The sequence below is a fragment of the Heptranchias perlo genome, chromosome 29, assembly GCF_035084215.1.
Source record: "Heptranchias perlo isolate sHepPer1 chromosome 29, sHepPer1.hap1, whole genome shotgun sequence".
Classification (NCBI taxonomy): Eukaryota; Metazoa; Chordata; class Chondrichthyes; order Hexanchiformes; family Hexanchidae; genus Heptranchias; species Heptranchias perlo.
In genome coordinates this window covers 3,244,778-3,262,797 of record NC_090353.1, presented here as the reverse complement: position 1 = coordinate 3,262,797, position 18,020 = coordinate 3,244,778, and the positions used below count along the sequence as shown (strand labels likewise).

The window sequence follows — 18,020 nt, the reverse complement described above, 5'->3', positions numbered from 1 at the left end:
AGGTGAGTGGTAGTGGTGGGGTCACAAATGGGGAGGTGAGGAAGTACAGGTAAGTTGAGAATGAGCCTTAAGTGGGTGTGAGGAGTGATGTGATGGAGTAGTGTTGGCAGTGCAGAATGAGTTGGGGGGGGGGTGGGGGCGGTGATGTGGAACACGGAATGCAGGAGAATCAGTAAGTGTACTCACTTTGGCTGACCTAGTTAGGTCATTGAAGCGCTTCCAGGTGCGGGAGATGTTGCTGCTGCTGGTGACCTCCTCTGCCACCTCGAGCCAGGTCTTCTTGGTGGCAGAGGCAGGGCACTTCCTCCTGTCGGCCGGGTAAAACAGTTCCCTCCTCCTCCTCAGCCCAGCCAGTAGCAGCTGAAGTGAGGCATCAGTAAACCTTGGAGCAGCCGTACCCCTGTTCTGCTCCATTGTGTCATTTTGGTCTTTGCTCCAGCAAAAGCCATTGGAGCAATGGCCCTTTATATCTAGACGCTCCAGCTGACAGCCTGTCATGCGGGTGCACAGTCCGCCCACTGCGCAGCTTTTGAACGGCAAACCCAGAAGCCATGTTAATGGCCACCAGTTAAGTCGCGATCGCGTGGGGGAAGGAAAGTTTTTATTATCCGGGTTTGCCGCGCGCCCATTGATTCCCCCCCCACTGCCCATCCCACTGCCTTTTTAAAATTGAGCTCATTATCTTTATCCTTGAGTTGATAATGCTCTAACAGTATTGCCTGTTATTCTTACTTCCTCCATAGGATGGCAGTGTAACCTTGAAACCCAGTATTGTAAGGCAGCCTGTTATTCTAGAGGCGGAACTGCAACCTCTCTGTTTATTAAAACAATCACTGCTAAAAGACAAAGCATTTCCTCCATCTAACAGTGAGCAAGGCCACAGCAGAGTCACTGGTAAGGTGTTAAATGCCTTGCTTCACTTTCTATTTGTCACACAGACTTCCTATTACACCGTATTTTGTTGATTTGCTGTTGTTTGAGTTTGAGCCAATCAGAAATGAAGAGGTAGAATATGAATGAATCAAAAGCAAGCAAGGGGCTAGAAAACTACCAATGATAAACGACTAATCCCCAAAGCCCTGGTGAAAATCCTAGAGTACCAGGTAATTAAAAACTGAATGATTTATTTGGTGGCCATTACATGGCAAAATACCCCTACTGATATGCATCGAGTTCCATTGAGTGTACAGCACGGAAACAGGCCATTCGGCCTAACTAGTCTGTGCCGGCATTTCTGCTCCACACGAGTCTTCTCCCTCCCTACTTCATCTACCCCTATCAGCATACCCTTCTTTTCTTTTCTCCTTCCTGTGCTTATATGCATATGCTTCCCCTTAAATCCATCGATGCTATTTGCTTCAACTACTCCATGTAGTAGCACATTCCACATTCTTATCACTCTTTGGGTAAAGAAGTTTCTCCAGAATTCCCTATCGGATTTATTAGTCACTATCTTATATTGATGACATTTGGTTTTGGACTCCCCACGTGGAAACATTTTCCTCTACGTTTACCCTATCAAACCTTTCATTATCTTAAAGACTTCTATCAGGTCATCCCTCAGCCTTCTCTTTTCCAGATAGACTGGTGAAATGGGCAGACACATGGCAGATGAAATTTAACACAGAGAAGTGTGAAGTGATACATTTCGGGAGGAGGAATGAGGAGAGGCAATAGAAACTAAATGGTGATATTTTAAAGGAGGTGCAGGAACAGAGAAACCTGGGGGTGCACATACACAAATCTTTGAAGATAACAGAACAAGTTGAGAAGGCTGTTAAAAAAGCATATGGGATCCTGGGCTTAATAAATAGAGGCATAGAGTACAAAAGCAAGGAAGTTATGCTAAACCTTTATAAACACTGGTAAGGTCTCAGCTGAAATATTGTGTCCAATTCTGGGCACCACACTTCAGGAAGGATGTGAAGGCCTTAGAGAGGGTGCAGAAGAGATTTACTAGAATGGTTCCAGGGATGAGGGACTTCAGTTATGTGGAGAGACTGGAGAAGCTGGGATTGTTCTCCTTAGAACAGAGAAGGTTAAGGGGAGATTTGATCAAGGTGTTCAAAATCACGAATGGTTTTGATAGAGTAAATAAGGAGAAACTGTTTCCAGTGGCAGAAGGGTCGGCAACCACAGGATACGGATTTAAGGTGATCGGCAAGAGCCGGAGGCGACGTGAGGAAACATTTTTTTTTAACGCAGCGAGTTGTTATGATCTGGAATGCACTGCCTGAAAGGGCGGTGGAAGCAGATTCAGTAGAAACAAAGAAAACAGGAGCAAGAATAGGCCATTCGGCCCTTCGGGCCTGCTCCGCCATTCAAAACGATCATGGCTGATCATCTAACTCAGTACCCTGTTCCCGCTTTTTCCCCATATCCCTTGATCCCTTTAGCATTAAGAAATATATCTAATGACTTGGCCTCCACTGCCTTCTGTGGTAGAGAATTCCACAGGTTCACCACCCTCTGAGTGAAGAAATTTCTCCTCATCTCAGTTCTAAATGGCATACCCCGTATCCTGAGACTGTGACCCCTGGTTCTGGACTCCCCAGCCATCGGGAACATCCTCCCTGCATCTAGTCGGTCTAGTTCTGTTAGAATTTTATATGTTTCGATGAGATCACCTCTCATTCTTCTAAACTCAAGTGAATATAGGCCGAGTCGACCCAATCTCTCCTCATACGTCAGTCCTGCCATCCCAGGAATCAGTCTGGTAAACCTTCGTTGCACTCGCTCCATGGCAAGGACATCCTTTCTCAGTTAGTAACCTTCAAATGAGAATTGGATAAATACTTGAAGGGAAAAAATTTACAGGGCTATTGGAAAGAGCAGGGGAATGGAACTAATTGGATAGCTCTTTCGAAGAGCCAGCACAGGCACGGTGGGCCGAATGGCCTCCTCCTGTGCTGTACCTACGATGAAAAGAGCCCCAGCCTGTTTAGTCTTTCTTGATAAGTATCTCTCAGCTCTGGTATCATCCTTGTGAATCTTTTTTGCACGTTCTACAATGCCTCTATGTCCCTTTTATAATGTGGTGACCAGAACTGTGCACAGTAATCCAAGTGTGGTCTCACCAAGTTTAACATAACATAGGAACATAGGAATAGGAGTAGGCCATTCAGCCCCTCGTGTCTGCTCCGCCATTTGATAAGATCATGGCTGATCTGTGATCTAACTCCATATACCTGCCTTTGGCCCATATCCCTTAATACCTTTGGTTGCCAAAAAGCTATCTATCTCAGATTTAAATTTAGCAATTGAGCTAGTATCAATTGCCGTTTGCGGAAGAGAGTTCCAAACTTCTACCACCCTTTGTGTGTAGAAATGTTTTCTAATCTCACTCCTGAAAGGTCTGGCTCTAATTTTTAGGCTGTGCCCCCTACTCCTAAAATCCCCAACCAACGGAAATAGTTTCTCTCTATCTACCCTATCTGTTCCCCTTAATATCTTATAAACTTCGATCAGATCACCCCTTAATCTTCGAAACTCTAGAGAATACAACCCCAATTTGTGTAATCTCTCCTCGTAACTTCACCCTTGAAGTCCGGGTATCGTTCTAGCAAACCTATGCTGCACTCCCTCCAAGGCCAATATGTCCTTCCGAAGGTGCGGTGCCCAGAACTGCTCACAGTACTCCAGGTGCGGTCTAACCAGGGTTATGTATAGCTGCAGCATAACTTCTGCCCCCTTGTACTCTAATCCTCTAGATATAAAGGCCAACATTCCATTTGCCTTCTTGATTATTTTCTGCACCTGTTCATGACACTTCAATGATCTATGTACCTGAACCCCTAAGTCCCTTTGGACATCCACAGTTTTTAACTTTTTACCATTTAGAAAGTATCCTGTTCTATTCTTTTTTGATCCAAAGTGGATGACCTCACATTTGTCTACATTGAATTCCATTTGCCACAGTTTTGCCCAGTCACCTAATCTATCAATATCGCTTTGTAATTTTATGTTTTCATCTACACTGCTTACAATGCCACTAATCTTTGTGTTATCGGCAAACTTAGATATGAGACTTTCTATGCCTTCATCTAAGTCGTTAATAAATATTGTGAATAATTGAGGCCCCAAGACCGATCCCTGCGGGACTCCACTAGTCACATCCTGCCAATGTGAGTACTTACCCATTATCCCTACTCTCTGTCGCCTTTCACTCAGCCAACTTCCTAACCAAGTCCGTATTTTTCCCTTGATTCCATGGGCTTCTATCTTAGCTAACAGTCTCTTATGTGGGACCTTATCAAATGCCTTCTGGAAGTCCATATAAATAACATCCATTGACATTCCCCGACCACTACTTTAGTCACCTCTTCAAAAAATTCAATCAGGTTTGTCAGGCACGACCTACCTTTCACAAATCCATGCTGGCTCTCTCTGATTAACTGAAAATTCTCGAGGTGTTCAGTCACCCTATCCTTAATTATAGACTCCAGCAATTTCCCCACAACAGATGTTAGGCTAACTGGTCTATAATTCCCTGGTTTCCCTCTCTCTCCTATCTTAAAAAGCGGAGTGACATGTGCAATTTTCCAATCTAGAGGGACAGTTCCTGAATCTAGAGAACTTTGAAAGATTATAGTTAGGGCATCTGCAATGTGCTCACCTACTTCCTTTAAAACCCTGGGATGGAAACCATCTGGTCCTGGGGATTTGTCACTCTTTAGTGCTATTATTTTCTTCATTACTGTTGCTTTACTTATGTTAATTTTAATCGAGTCCCTGTCCCCGATTCAATATTAGTTTTCTTGGGATTTCCGGCATGCTATCCTCTTTTTCGACTGACGCAAAGTAATTGTTCAACATGTCCGCCATTTCCCCATTGTCAATGACAATATCCCCACTTTCAGTTTTTAAGGGGCCAACACTGCTCCTGACCACCCTCTTTTTCCTAATACAACTATAAAAGTTCTTCATATTGGTTTTGATATCCTTTGCGAGTTTCTTTTCATACTCTCTTTTTGTAGCTCTTACTATCTGTTTTTCTGCTCGTCAATTCTATCCCTCCAGAAATGAGTCCCAGTGCTTGATTTGCATTTTTTATGGCTTTATTAACCTGCGTTGCTACTTTTAGTGATTTGAGTATCTGTACCCCTTTGCTCCTCCTCCCTGTTTAGACTCTTATTATCCAAGCAGTATGTGGCCCCCTTATCCTTCCTACCAAAATGCTCCACCTCACACTTACCTATGTTGAAATTTATTTGCCAGTTACTAGCCCATTCTGCAATTTTAATAATGTCTTCTTGCATTTTAACACATTCTTCCTTTGTATTAACTACAACCCCCAATTTTGGATCATCCGCAAATTTTGAAATTGCACTTCCGATTCCAAATAGTTGATGTAAATTGTGAACAACAGTGGTCCCAGCAGCGATCCCTGTGGAATACCAGTTCCTACTTTTCCAGTCTGAGTCGCTACCCTTAACCCCTACTCTCTGTTTTGTAGCCAGCTTGCTATCCATTCTGCTACCTGTCCCCTGACTCCACATGCTCTGACCTTAGGCATGAGTCTACAATGTGGTACCTTATCAATGGCTTTTTGAAAATCCAGATATATTAAGGTCCAGATATATTAAGTACCACAGTACCCTTGTCTACTCTTTGTTACTTCTTCAAAGAATTCAATAAGGTTGGTCAAGCATGGCTTTCCCTTCTGAAATCCGTGCTGACTATTCTTTATTATATTTTCAATTTCTAGATGTTTTTCGATTACATCTTTGAGTAAGAATTCCATTATCTAGCCTAACACCGATGTTAAGCTAAATGGTCTATAGTTCCCTGGACTTAATCTATCTCCCTTTTTGAGTATAGGAATAACATTAGTTGTCCACCAGTCCTCTGGCATTATTCCCTTTTCTAATGAATTTTTGTATATACGTGATAGTGCCTCTGCTGTCTCTTCCCCAACTTCTTTCAATACGCGCGGATGCAATCCATCTGGACCAAGGGTTTTATCCTCTCTAAGTTTAATTAGTTTATCAATTATCTCCTCCCTTTCTATCTTAAATGTCTTTCTATCTGTTTTAATCTCTTCTTCTAATGTCATGCCCACCATGTTGGTTTCCCTGGTAAATACAGAGGTAAAATAACTATTTAATATTTCTGCCATTTCGCTGTCATTATCTGTGAGTTTATCTTATGCATCCCTTAGTGGCCCTAGCCTGATTTTTCTTTTGTTATTTATGTGTCTGTAGAATACTTTACTATTTCTTTTTATATTCCTTGATAATTTAATTTCATAGTTCCTCTTTGCTTTCCTAATTGCTTTTTGACATCCTTCCTATGGAACAGCATATCCCCCATCTGACTGTGAGCAGTGCCACAGCACATCTGCCAGTCACACATTAAGAACAGTTTGTCTAAGCGCACTTCCTGGCATATGCCTATCACGTTCAGGCATCACACTTTGTTCATTGGCTCAAAGTAAAAGAGCAGCAAATCAGAACTAAGGAGCTGGTGTAGGAGAAATGCCGTAAAATGCACAGAGGTGGCCTTAAAATGGAGTTTTCAGCAATCCAGCTGAACTCTAGGATAACAGAAACAGTTAATAGCAAACATCACGGGTACTTCAAGATAGCAGTATAACCATGAGAACAAAAGATCTTTCACACTTAGCAGTTGGTTCTAACCAAATGGTTAAAATTAAGACACACTCAAGCTTGTCAAGGTTGAATGAAAGGCCACGTTTGTTGAACAGATAAGAAGTGCCTGGGATGAGTTGAAGAGTGAACCATCTTAGTTTGTGTTGTCTGGGGATGTGAATTAAGCTAAGAAAATGAAAGAACTCTGCATGAACAGCCCAGTGGGTCCCAATCCTATCTAAAGTATCTCATTTAACACATTCCAATCTGAGGTATTTCCTATAATCCCTGTAACATAAATTGGTGGAATTAAAATTGAAGGAATTTGCTTTGTAAATCAAATTTACAAAGTCAGGCAGGAATGATCAGAAGTTGAGTCACAGTCAAGCAAAAGGGGGAAAGGAGTGAGAGTGAGTGTTAGTTCATCACAGGAGTTGAAAGAAGTTTAAGAACTCCATTAGCCAGAGGTAGGCAGATAAGTTAGTATATCACATGCATTTAAGAGTTAATTTCCTGATAACAAAGGGAAGGCTAGGCTACCAAGAGAGAACCATCAGAAGGAGAGAAGATTCATCACGCCAACATACTGGTAACAAGCCCAAGCATCCCAGAGGGAGGTGAGACAACCAACTCTACCACACTGACTCAGAAAGAACAAGGTCATATAGCTCCTGAAATCTTTGCTAAAAGTTGTGAGCTTACCAGCAATAAACTGAACGAACTAAACTCTTGACAGATCCAACAGACTCATTGTTCGAGGCTGTTAGCTTGTCAGTTTACATCAACCTTGGATATTGAGCATAGTATCAATTTCTAATAAGTAGAGCCTGTCGATGCTGAGTTTTGGTGATATAAGGGTACAAAAGCAGTTCAAGTATATTAGTTCTGTTGATTAATAATATCTACCTCAGTACCTTGTGAACTATTACTATTTAACATTAAGATGCTACTAATTGTAATTTCCTCAATGTTTTAATAAAGAAATGTTAGTTCATGATTTCACTGTATCTCTTCCTCTGATGACTTTGGCAAGGAAAGGTTAACTCATTCACTCAGTAGCCTACATGTATCCTCCCAGGGGTTGGAAGTGTAAGTGTTAAAATAATCTGGACCAGTTGATGTGAGCCAAATGTAGGCACCTGTAGTGTTTCCCTAAATAAGGGATTCTGAATTTCCAGACTGATCTTTGTCAAGGAGTTAAGGTAAAGGGATTAGATTCATCTGGTGTCCTTTGAGACATTAAACATATGGCCCATCTGCCCTTTCAGGTGGACGTAAAAGCACTATTGGCACTATTTGAAGAAGAGCAGGGTGTCCTGCCCAACATTTATCCCTCAACCAAACACCACAAAAAAGTCAGACTAACTGGTCATTTACCTCATTACTGCTTGTGGGGCCTAGCTATGCACAAATTGACTAATGCGTTTACGTTCATAACAGTGACTACACTTCAAATATAATAAATTGACTATAAAGCACTTTGGGATGTCCTGAGGGCATGAAAGGCTCTATATAATTGCAAATTCCTTCTTTCTTTGATTAATATTCGTTACAGGGTTTATTGGTTTACCAATCCCAGTGTTCTTACAGTAGGGAAAGTACAAATCAAAAGTACGCACAAGGGGAGAGGGAGAGAAAGAGTACCAGGGAGAGAAAGAGCACCAGGGAGAGAACTCAAGTAATCAATAGAATGAGCAGGCAAGATAGCGAGAGAGGATAGGAGCAAGAATAGCAGAGATGGCAAGGCAGAGCGCACATGTGCATATAGTGAGACAGGGTGCACATGTGGGAGGAGAACAGGGCACAAGAGTGGGACAGACAGCGCATGACTGTAGGAGAGATACGCAAAGAGAAAGTGTGCAAGAGGGATGCAGCGTTCCTAACATAATTAGAAGACATACAATGAGAAACTGTGTGCAGTATATAGGAGACAGAATTCAGGGCAAACTTACACTAAGAGAGGGAGAAAGAAAGTCCAAGACACAACCTGCTTCTCTCAATTCACAGTCACTTAATTCAAATTATCTGATAATTCACATTATTTTTAGGACTAAATTCCTACATCACTTATGTTGCTTAATTCAAATTACTACATAATTAGATTTTTTAGCGTAAAACATGACTTTGAATTATCTGGAGCAGACTAACCTAATTTCAATCAGTCAGAGGCATCTTTTAAAATTTCTGTCTCTTACTAAAGTAGGTTTCCAGCTGGTTACAGTATCAGGTCCAATTACGCCTCTGTGAAGTACCTTGGAACGTTTTTCTATGTTAAAGGCGCTATATAAATGCAACTTGTTGTTGAGGTAGTCATGCGACTGACAAGCGCTCATCTCACCTACACGGTTTAAAATGAGAGTTTGGACTATATTGCCGACTGTATGAGTAGTTGATACAATAAGCAGCCGGAAACTTCCTTCGCTCTAAGGCAGACTGAGACGGCCCATTTTAAAACATACTGATTAAAATGAAGATTTCATGGTAGAATGTTTCATGGTATAATGCTCCTTTCATCCTAAAACACCTCGAGCTCCGATTTATTGTGAGCAATGCCACAGGTGAGTCAGCGGTTACACTGCTGCAGGAGACGTGGAGGGAGGGCACATGATTAGTGAAAAACTCAGGACTAGTTTTTTTTGAAGAGAACTCTAAAGAGACAATGAAGTAAATGATTCCATTTTGAAACTTGACATCGTTTTAACAACCCTTGACTATGGTAAGTTGAAGAGTTCCTGCTTTTCCTTGAGAAGCTTGACTGGGTAATATGGAGCGACAGTAACTAAACATGTGCCACAAAGCACAAATACGGACTTTCATATTAAAAATCACTTCACAAAAATTTCACACTGTATTCTTATTTTGTATTTTTATACAAAAAATTTTTTTTAAACCCTCAAAAGGGTTTTCAGTTTTTGTTATATCTCTAGCACATGGAAAGTGGGGTGGGAGTTCAGGGGTGAACAAACAGCAAGTCCTGCCATCAATCAGAAGCATTCCTGGAACTTACCTCCGATAAACATCCGCTACCCCGGAGAGAGTTAAGGTCTATGTTGTTTTGATGTTGTTAAACAAAACAAATTCAGTTACCTCAGGGTTCAATATAAAGGAGTAGGCCTCGCTGACAAACGTTTTCCAGGGATTAAAGCTGCCATACTTCACCTCTATCAATCACAGCAAGTGTTTTATGCAGAACTGTTTAATTTTTAATAGGTCCCTTATATTATAAAAGTTACTTTTACTTTTAACTGTAAATTTTCATTTGGGGGGAAATTCAACATGGTGTCTCAAACCAACTGCACATTTCTGGAGTAATTTGACTGGCTCAGGTTCTGCTTTCATTTATTGGTAGCTGTTGTCGACTGCCCATTTACAGTTATTTAGTCTTCATGATTGGTGGTTTTTATTCTTGTTTGCTATTTGGTGTGATCAACCTGTTCGACTGTGATTAGTTATTGATTTATGAGAATTAAATTGGAGAAAAATGGAATGTCCAAAGAGTGATGGACAAATAGAAAGTATGTGTATGTCCGCTGTTTTAAGACGACTAGGTCGGCCATGACTTTGCTCAATGTGAGTCAAGGATACGCTGTTTTATAACGAGGAGATTACATCATGTAATGAATAATGTATCAGGGACACTAATTTGTGGTCACTGAGTCAGTAAAACCCGTATTTTTATTACACGGTATTCTGGGACTTTACCCGTGTTTTGGAGATCGAATCCTGTGATTGTCCATTCTCTAGAAAAGGTGTAAATCAGTGGAGTTGATTACTACACGTTCTTTTACCAGTGTATTCATCTTTGTGTCTTACTGTAAGCAGAAAGTAGATAAACATTACCAAGTTGGAGGTAGGTATCTAGGATTTAGCAGTAATTGGTGGGGGGGGGGGGAAAGAGAGATGCAGTGGGCTTAACCATAGAACGGTGCTGGGGTTGTGCAGTGTATTCCTGAGCGGTGGGGGGACAGGGGATGGCGGTGGGGGAGCAGGTAGCATCATTGAGTTTAGGGATGGCAGCACCAGAAGGGTGGAAAGGTTTAGTAGTGCTGGAGATACAAGAAATTTAAGATTTGATAGCATTGCAGAGGGAGAGTTTGGGGTGTAGGTGCAGTGGTAGTTCCTGGAAAGTGGCAATGCTGGGGAGTCTTGAGGTGTGGCAGCATGGGGAACAGGGGTCCCTAAGAAATCGAATGAGCAGGATGAAACATCACCAAAGTTTGAATGCTTTTTGCATCATATTTCCAAAACAAAGAAGTCACAACTGCTGTAAATCTTCAGTTGTGAAGCAATGCATGGATAGTTTGAGATAGGTCTGCTTTCTTAAAAGCCACTTCTATAAACATAATTTGGACCTACTGTATGCTGTATTAGTAAAGCTGTATACAACTCATTTTGTGTCCAACATTCAAAATTGCCCAAGTGGGGCAGGGAGTGTATCATGGGGTGGGCAGGAGAAATGGTAACTAAAATAAGCATTTGAAGGAACTTCTTCAAAAATATTCCTCGAGGAATCAAATGGTAGGTGCATGTAGTCAGTCAGCTGTGATTAAATATTACTATGAAACAATTATTCAAGATATCAGTGCTGTGAAATTACTTGCCTGCTTTCCACCAAAATCCTCTTCTGCACAGTCTTCGGTCTCACCATCTTCAACTCTGTGCCCTAAAGAACAAAGCAAACAGGTTAGCCACAAGACAATTACATTTTTATTTTCCAGGAGAAACTATGGCTTCTTGTGGACTGGATGGTGCAGTGGGTTACGGCCACTATCTGCTGACTGCTGCCAGCTGGGCTCAAATGCAGCCCATATTGATCAGATCAAAGTTTCCTCTTCTCTCAGCTGCAAGGGTCCCAAGGAATATAACTTTGGAGCACTCTCGACCCAATTACTTGTGGATCGATCCACAGCACAGCATTACCCACGGACTGCCAATCTCCCTCAGGGAGCGGTCACAAGGATGGCCAATGTGGGCAAAGGAAAGGTCACAATGGCACACTCTTCTGAACTTGGGTCAGTGTACAGGGAGCTTCGATTGATAGGGACAGGGTCCCTAAAGTGAAACATCCCCAGTTTCTAGCAATATCTCTCACTTCAACAAGCAAACACAAAAATACATGTCAAAATTTTAATATCTGCATCTTGGAAATGTATTATTTTCCTACCTTTCCCCACTCTCTTTGACGTTCTATTGTTTGGGGTCTCTGGGCTGATTGAAATTTCATCAGGGTTTCCTCCTTCCTCTTGTATTACCTGAAGACAGGAATCCAGTCATTAGCAGGGGATAAAGTCAGAATTGTTATATGGTGCCATCATACTCTGGAAACAAAGAGGTCAACTGCACCTGATAATGGTTCCTGGTGCTAGGTTTCAGCAATGCCAGAGGTAGGAAAATGAATACAACATTGGTGAGTGCAGGGTGTATCTGCAACAAACCAGAGGTCCCTGCAACTTATGAATTACTGATTCTCACAATAGTGCAGCATTCCACTATCAACTATAACACTGATATTGATCCCCATGTAATCTAATGGTGGGCAAAAAGTTATAAGCCTGCAGTTAAAGTACTGTAAGATATAGCCCTACCCTCAAATATTCAATTGAAAAATACAGCCATGAATCTCCTATTTTTGAAAGTATCCATCACATTTCACAGTATCAAAAGTATGTTGGTCATTTCATGGTGATCTTTGTCTGACCTGGAGCCAGAAATGTACAAACACCTTACAATCTGTTAACCTTCTCCAACTGTAAACTCCAATTTGCCTAAAGCTGCACTCTCATAGTAATTTGATTTTGTGGTTTTGAAACACAGCTCTATTGGAATACATTAAGCATTACGTGGTTTAAGGCTCTTGTCCTCATCATATCATCCGATTTAGCATGAGCAATGGATAGCTACTAGTTTACTTCAAAAACACAAGAAGTGGCTGATCTCCTGATCAAGATTGCAGCTTTTTGTCAGTTCCAAATCTATAGCATCGTAACCTGTTGTTCTGAAGCTTGCATTAGCTTGAGGTTTGGGCCAGTTCTGGTGAAAGTTGCTAACTAGATCTTTGCACCTAAAGCCTTTCTTGCCTAACATAATTTTTCAGGTTCTCAGGGATACTAATTTTCTACCTGATTCTTGCAAATCCATATCCACTGATAAACATTTTGAAGTCCAACCATATGGGGATAAGAAGAATGCTAAAAAAAATTAGGCTTAAAATATTGAAGTTTTTACAAAAATTATTTACAGTAATAAAAGATCATAGTTTATTTCCATATTAATTCAACGTTGAAATAAAAGCAAGAAAATCTGACTTCACATCGACTCATTATGAAGGGAACAATTAATCTCTTCAACAATTTACCTATCCAAGTAGACGATATAAAGTTAAGCTTTCTTACTGTCATGGAACAGACCTATTGCATTGGTCAACCTACAAAGTCTACTTCCAACATATCCTAAGCGTGTATTCCACAGATTTTACAACACTCCATTGCCAACCATATTGTTGATATCAATCTCCCTACGAGGCAGGTGGCAAAGACTGATGAGCCAACAATTAGTCTCAGCTACTAGAAACCTTCACTGCTCGTTGTTTTCAGTCCCTGACTACGGAGTGGCATTTTGTCATTAACTACTCTACCCAAGAGCTCCTGGTTCCAACAGGATATAATGGTCGGCTTTTCTCATATTCCACTGATTCCATGCCCCAAGCTCTGGTTAGAATCCATCTGGAGTAACTGCATTAATTTCTGGGCACTACATCTCAGGATATGTTGGCCTTGGAGGGGGTGCAGTGCAGATTGATGCCAGGGCTAAAGGGTTAAATTATTAGGAAAGTTTGCATAGACCAGACTTGAATTCCCTCAAGTACAGATAATTAAGGGATGATATAATTGAGGTGTTTAAGATGATTAAAGGCTTTGATAGGGTAGATAGAGAGAAATTATTTCCTCTAGTGGGGAATTAGAGCTAGGCCATTCAGAGGTGATGTCAGGAAGAACTTCTTCACATAAAGGGTAGTGGAAAGCTGGAACTCTCTCCCCCAAAGAGCTGTTGAGGCTGGGCGTCAATTGAAAATGTCAAAACTGAGATTGATCGATCGACTTTTGTTAGGTAAGGGTATTAAGGGATTATACCAAGGCAAGTAAATGGAGTGGAGGTACAGATCAGCCATGATCTAACTGAATGGCGGAACAGGCTCGAGGAGCTAAATGGCCTCCTCCTGTTCCTATGTTCCCTTCCCTGACCACTTACTCCAGCTAAAATCATGCCGGACAAATTCTTGGCATTCTGTTCAACCCTATATCCTACCACAAATCAGATTGCTTCCTCATGCCTTCCTCATACCCACTACCATCAAATCTTTTCGTCTTACTTCTGTCAACTCGTCAATCAATTTTGTCTTTGCTGACCTAAATTCTCACCCCTCCATTCATTCAAAGTTTAACCACTCATTCCCTCACTGATTTATACTGGCTCCCTTTTCACCAATTCATTGTATTTAAAATCCTTATCTTTAAATCCCCCCCACCCTACCTTTGTTTTTCCTTCAGCCTTGCACCCTTCAGTGCTCCTGACTCCACCTTCCGCACATTCCCCCACCACTGGTAACACAGTCTTAGGTCCCATTCTCCCCCTAAACACTTTTTCCTCTCCTTCTCTTTCCATCTTTAAAAGCCTTCTTAAAACCCCCAAACATTCGGTCACCTCACCTAACTCTCCCTGGAAGTGCCATGGAGGAGTTTTCTAATTTAAAGGTGCCATTAAAATGCAAGTTCCACTATTGATGCAGATTGAGGCCAACTGCTACATAGAAAATATCCAAGTCAATCATTTCTTCGACAAAACAAGTACCAAAGACTTGGTTTATCACCATCCATAAAAAGCTTCTTCATGTTGAAACGTTTGAAGTTATTTCTCTGTTTCAAAGCAACAGGATTCCATAATTTCTAACATATTAACTGTTCAATAAAATGTATATTTAAAAATATTGGGGGAAAAAACCTCAATTCTCTTTATTGTTCAACAGGACTGAAGTTCTGCAGTAAGGGGCAATTAAATTCATCAACGTTCCCTAAAATCATGTCAAACATTATAAAATTAAACAATGCGTTTCATGGAGTCCCACTTTATGGAACTCTACTGACTCTGTACAGCCCTATTCATCTATCACAAAATACCAGAACCTATACAAGGCTACGGACCAAATGCTGGAATATGGGATTAGAGTAGACAGGGCTGATGGCCGGCGCGGACACGATGGGCCGAAGGGCCTCTATCCGTGCTGTATAACTCTGACTCTATGACTCTATAAAGCAGTGATGGTCCAAAGTGTTGATCTGAAACCTTCTCTAGCCAGACTGATCACAGCATAAAGCTCCCTTCAGATTTCCCAGCTGGTAGTGTGCTTTGCAAGGTTCCACTGGTCCCAAACAACTCTGAGTGTTTTCAATCTAGTTGCTCCCCATCAGTGATGTCCCCTCTGCCCATCCCCACTCCATCCTTTCACATGCTCGCCCCTCCCTCCAACCCATTTCTCTCCCTGCCCCTTCCCCACCCCTCCTCTGCCCAATTTCATCCTGCACCCTTCCTCTAATCCCATTCATCTACCAGACACTTTTTCTTCTGCTCATCCTTGCCCCTCCCCTCCCCACCCCCATTCTCAACCCTCGCTCTCTCTAGCCCCTCCCTCTGTCCATTCACACTTTAGGAAGGATGTCAAGGCCTTGCAGAGGGTGCAGAGGAGATTTACTAGAATGGTATCAGGGATGAGGGACTTCAGTTATGTGGAGAGACTGGAGAAGCTGGGGTTGTTCTCCTTAGAACAGAGAAGGTAAAGGGGAGATTTGATCGAGGTGTTCAAAATCATGAAAGATTTTGATAAGAGTAAATAAGGAAAAACTGTTTCCAGTGGCAGAAGGGTCGGTAACCAGAGGACACAGATTTACAGTAATTGGCAAAAAGAGCCAGAGGCGACATGAGGAAACATTTTTTTAAGCAGCGAGTTGTTATGATCTGGAATGCACTGCCTGAAAGGGCGGTGGAAGCAGATTCAATAATAATGTTCAAAAGGGAATTGGATAAATAATTGAAGGGGAAAAATTTGCAGGGCTATGGGGAAAAGAGCAGGGGAGTGGGACTTAATGGATAGCTCTTTCAAAGAGCCAGCACAGGCTTGATGGGCCAAAGGGCTTCTTTCTGTGCCATATAATTCTATGATTCTTGCCCAGTCCCATCCCTCTTCCCATTCTCAGCCCTTCTCTCCGTCTAACCCCATTCTTCTCCCTCTACCCATCTTCACCCTGCCCATTATCCCCACCCCTTTAACACTCCCCCCTTAACCCTCCCGCTCTCTAACCGCACTCCCTTAACCCTCCACCTTGACCCTCTCTAACCCTTCTCCACGCCCCCTTTAACCCGACCCCCCTCTAACCTCTCCCCTTTTAACCCTCCCCCTCTCTAACCCCTCCCCTTTAACCCTCCCCCTCTCTAACCCCTCCCCTTTAACCCTCCCCCTCTCTAACCCCTCCCCTTTAACCCTCGCCCTCTCTAACCCCTCCCCTTTAACCCTCCCCCTCTCTAACCCCTCCCCTTTAACCCTCCCCCTCTCTAACCCCTCCCCTTTAACCCTCCCCCTCTCTAACCCCTCCCCTTTAACCTGGCCCCCCTCTAACCCCTCCCCTTTAACCTGGCCCCTCTCTAACCCCTCCCCTTTAACCTGGCCCCTCTCTAACCCCTCCCCTTTAACCCGCCCCCTCTCTAACCCCTCCCCTTTAACCTGGCCCCCCTCTAACCCCTCCCCTTTAACCCTCCCCCTCTCTAACCTGGCCCCTCTAACCCCTCCCCTTTAACCCTCCCCCTCTCTAACCCCTCCCCTTTAACCTGGCCCCCCTCTAACCCCTCCCCTTTAACCCGCCCCCTCTCTAACCCCTCCCCTTTAACCCGCCCCCTCTCTAACCCCTCCCCTTTAACCCGCCCCCTCTCTAACCCCTCCCCTTTAACCCGCCCCCTCTCTAACCCCTCCCCTTTAACCCGCCCCCTCTCTAACCCCTCCCCTTTAACCCGCCCCCCTCCCCTTTAACCCGCCCCCTCCCCTTTAACCCGCCCCCTCCCCTTTAACCCGCCCCCTCCCCTTTAACCCGCCCCCTCTCTAACCCCTCTCCCATCCCCCACCCCCTCACCCTCACCTGGCGCAGCCGCTCCATCAGGGCGCTTTTGTTGCCGTTGATGTCGAGGTTTCTCTTTTTCAGTTCCGCTTTCAAATCCACCACCCTGAGCTCGGTGATCCTGCGCACGCCGCCTTCTCCAGCGGGGGCCGTGACCCCGCTCTCCTCCGCCATTGCAGCCCCTCACTCTCACAAAACACCGGGATCAAAGGCTCGACAAGATGGCGCTCGCCCTCGGCCGCTGCTGCGCATGCGCTGCCTCAGGCTGGCCGTCGCCACTGCGCATGCGGCAATCACACACGTTTCCCCCCAGCACAGGATGTGACCACGTGTCGCTCTAAGATTGTCATAAAATCCTTCCAAACCTGGACAATCAGGAAACCATCCCTGTCTGCAACACTCTCCATCTATATATATATATATACAGCATGGGGTCAAAGAGACATAGAATCATAGAATCATAGAAGTTACAACATGGAAACAGGCCCTTCGGCCCAACATGTCCATGTCGCCCAGTTTATACCACTAAGCTAGTCCCAATTGCCTGCACTTGGCCCATATCCCTCGATACTCATCTTACCCATGTAACTGTCCAAATGCTTTTTAAAAGACAAAATTGTACCCGCCTCTACTACTGCCTCTGGCAGCTCGTTCCAGACACTCACCACCCTTTGAGTGAAAAAATTGCCCCTCTGGATCCTTTTGTATCTCTCCCCTCTCACCTTAAATCTGTGCCCCCTCGTTATAGACTCCCCTACCTTTGGGAAAAGATTTTGACTATCGACCTTATCTATGCCCCTCATTATTTTATAGACTTCTATAAGATCACCCCTTAACCTCCTACTCTCCAGGGAATAAAGTCCCAGTCTGTCTAACCTCTCCCTGTAAGTCAAACCATCAAGTCCCGGTAGCATCCTAGTAAATCTTTTCTGCACTCTTTCCAGTTTAATAATATCCTTTCTATAATAGGGTGACCAGAACTGTACACAGTACTCCAAGTGTGGCCTCACCAATGCCCTGTACAACTTCAACAAGACATCCCAACTCCTGCATTCAATGTTCTGACCAATGAAACCAAGCATGCTGAATGCCTTCTTCACCACCCTATCCACCTGTGACTCCACTTTCAAGGAGCTATGAATCTGTACTCCTAGATCTCTTTGTTCTATAACTCTCCCCAACGCCCTACCATTAACGGAGTAGGTCCTGGCCCGATTCGATCTACCAAAATGCATCACCTCACATTTATCTAAATTAAACTCCATCTGCC

General features: G+C 43.2%; 1 protein-coding gene across 3 annotated transcripts in view; it reads right to left on the bottom strand.

Moving 5' to 3' along the window:
- Positions 1-16,990, bottom strand: part of LOC137299331 (scaffold attachment factor B1-like) — a 93,918-nt gene extending 76,928 nt beyond the window's left edge. For all 3 annotated transcript variants that reach the window (XM_067967989.1, XM_067967991.1, XM_067967990.1), the window contains exons 1-3: positions 16,772-16,990; positions 11,755-11,842; positions 11,192-11,253 (exon numbers count right to left, since the gene is read on the bottom strand). In XM_067967989.1, coding sequence (XP_067824090.1) covers positions 11,192-11,253; positions 11,755-11,842; positions 16,772-16,924 — 303 coding nt within the window. In that variant the 5' untranslated portion in view covers positions 16,925-16,990. The remainder of the gene's footprint in view (positions 1-11,191; positions 11,254-11,754; positions 11,843-16,771) is intronic.
- Between the last annotated feature and the right edge of the window lie 1,030 nt (positions 16,991-18,020).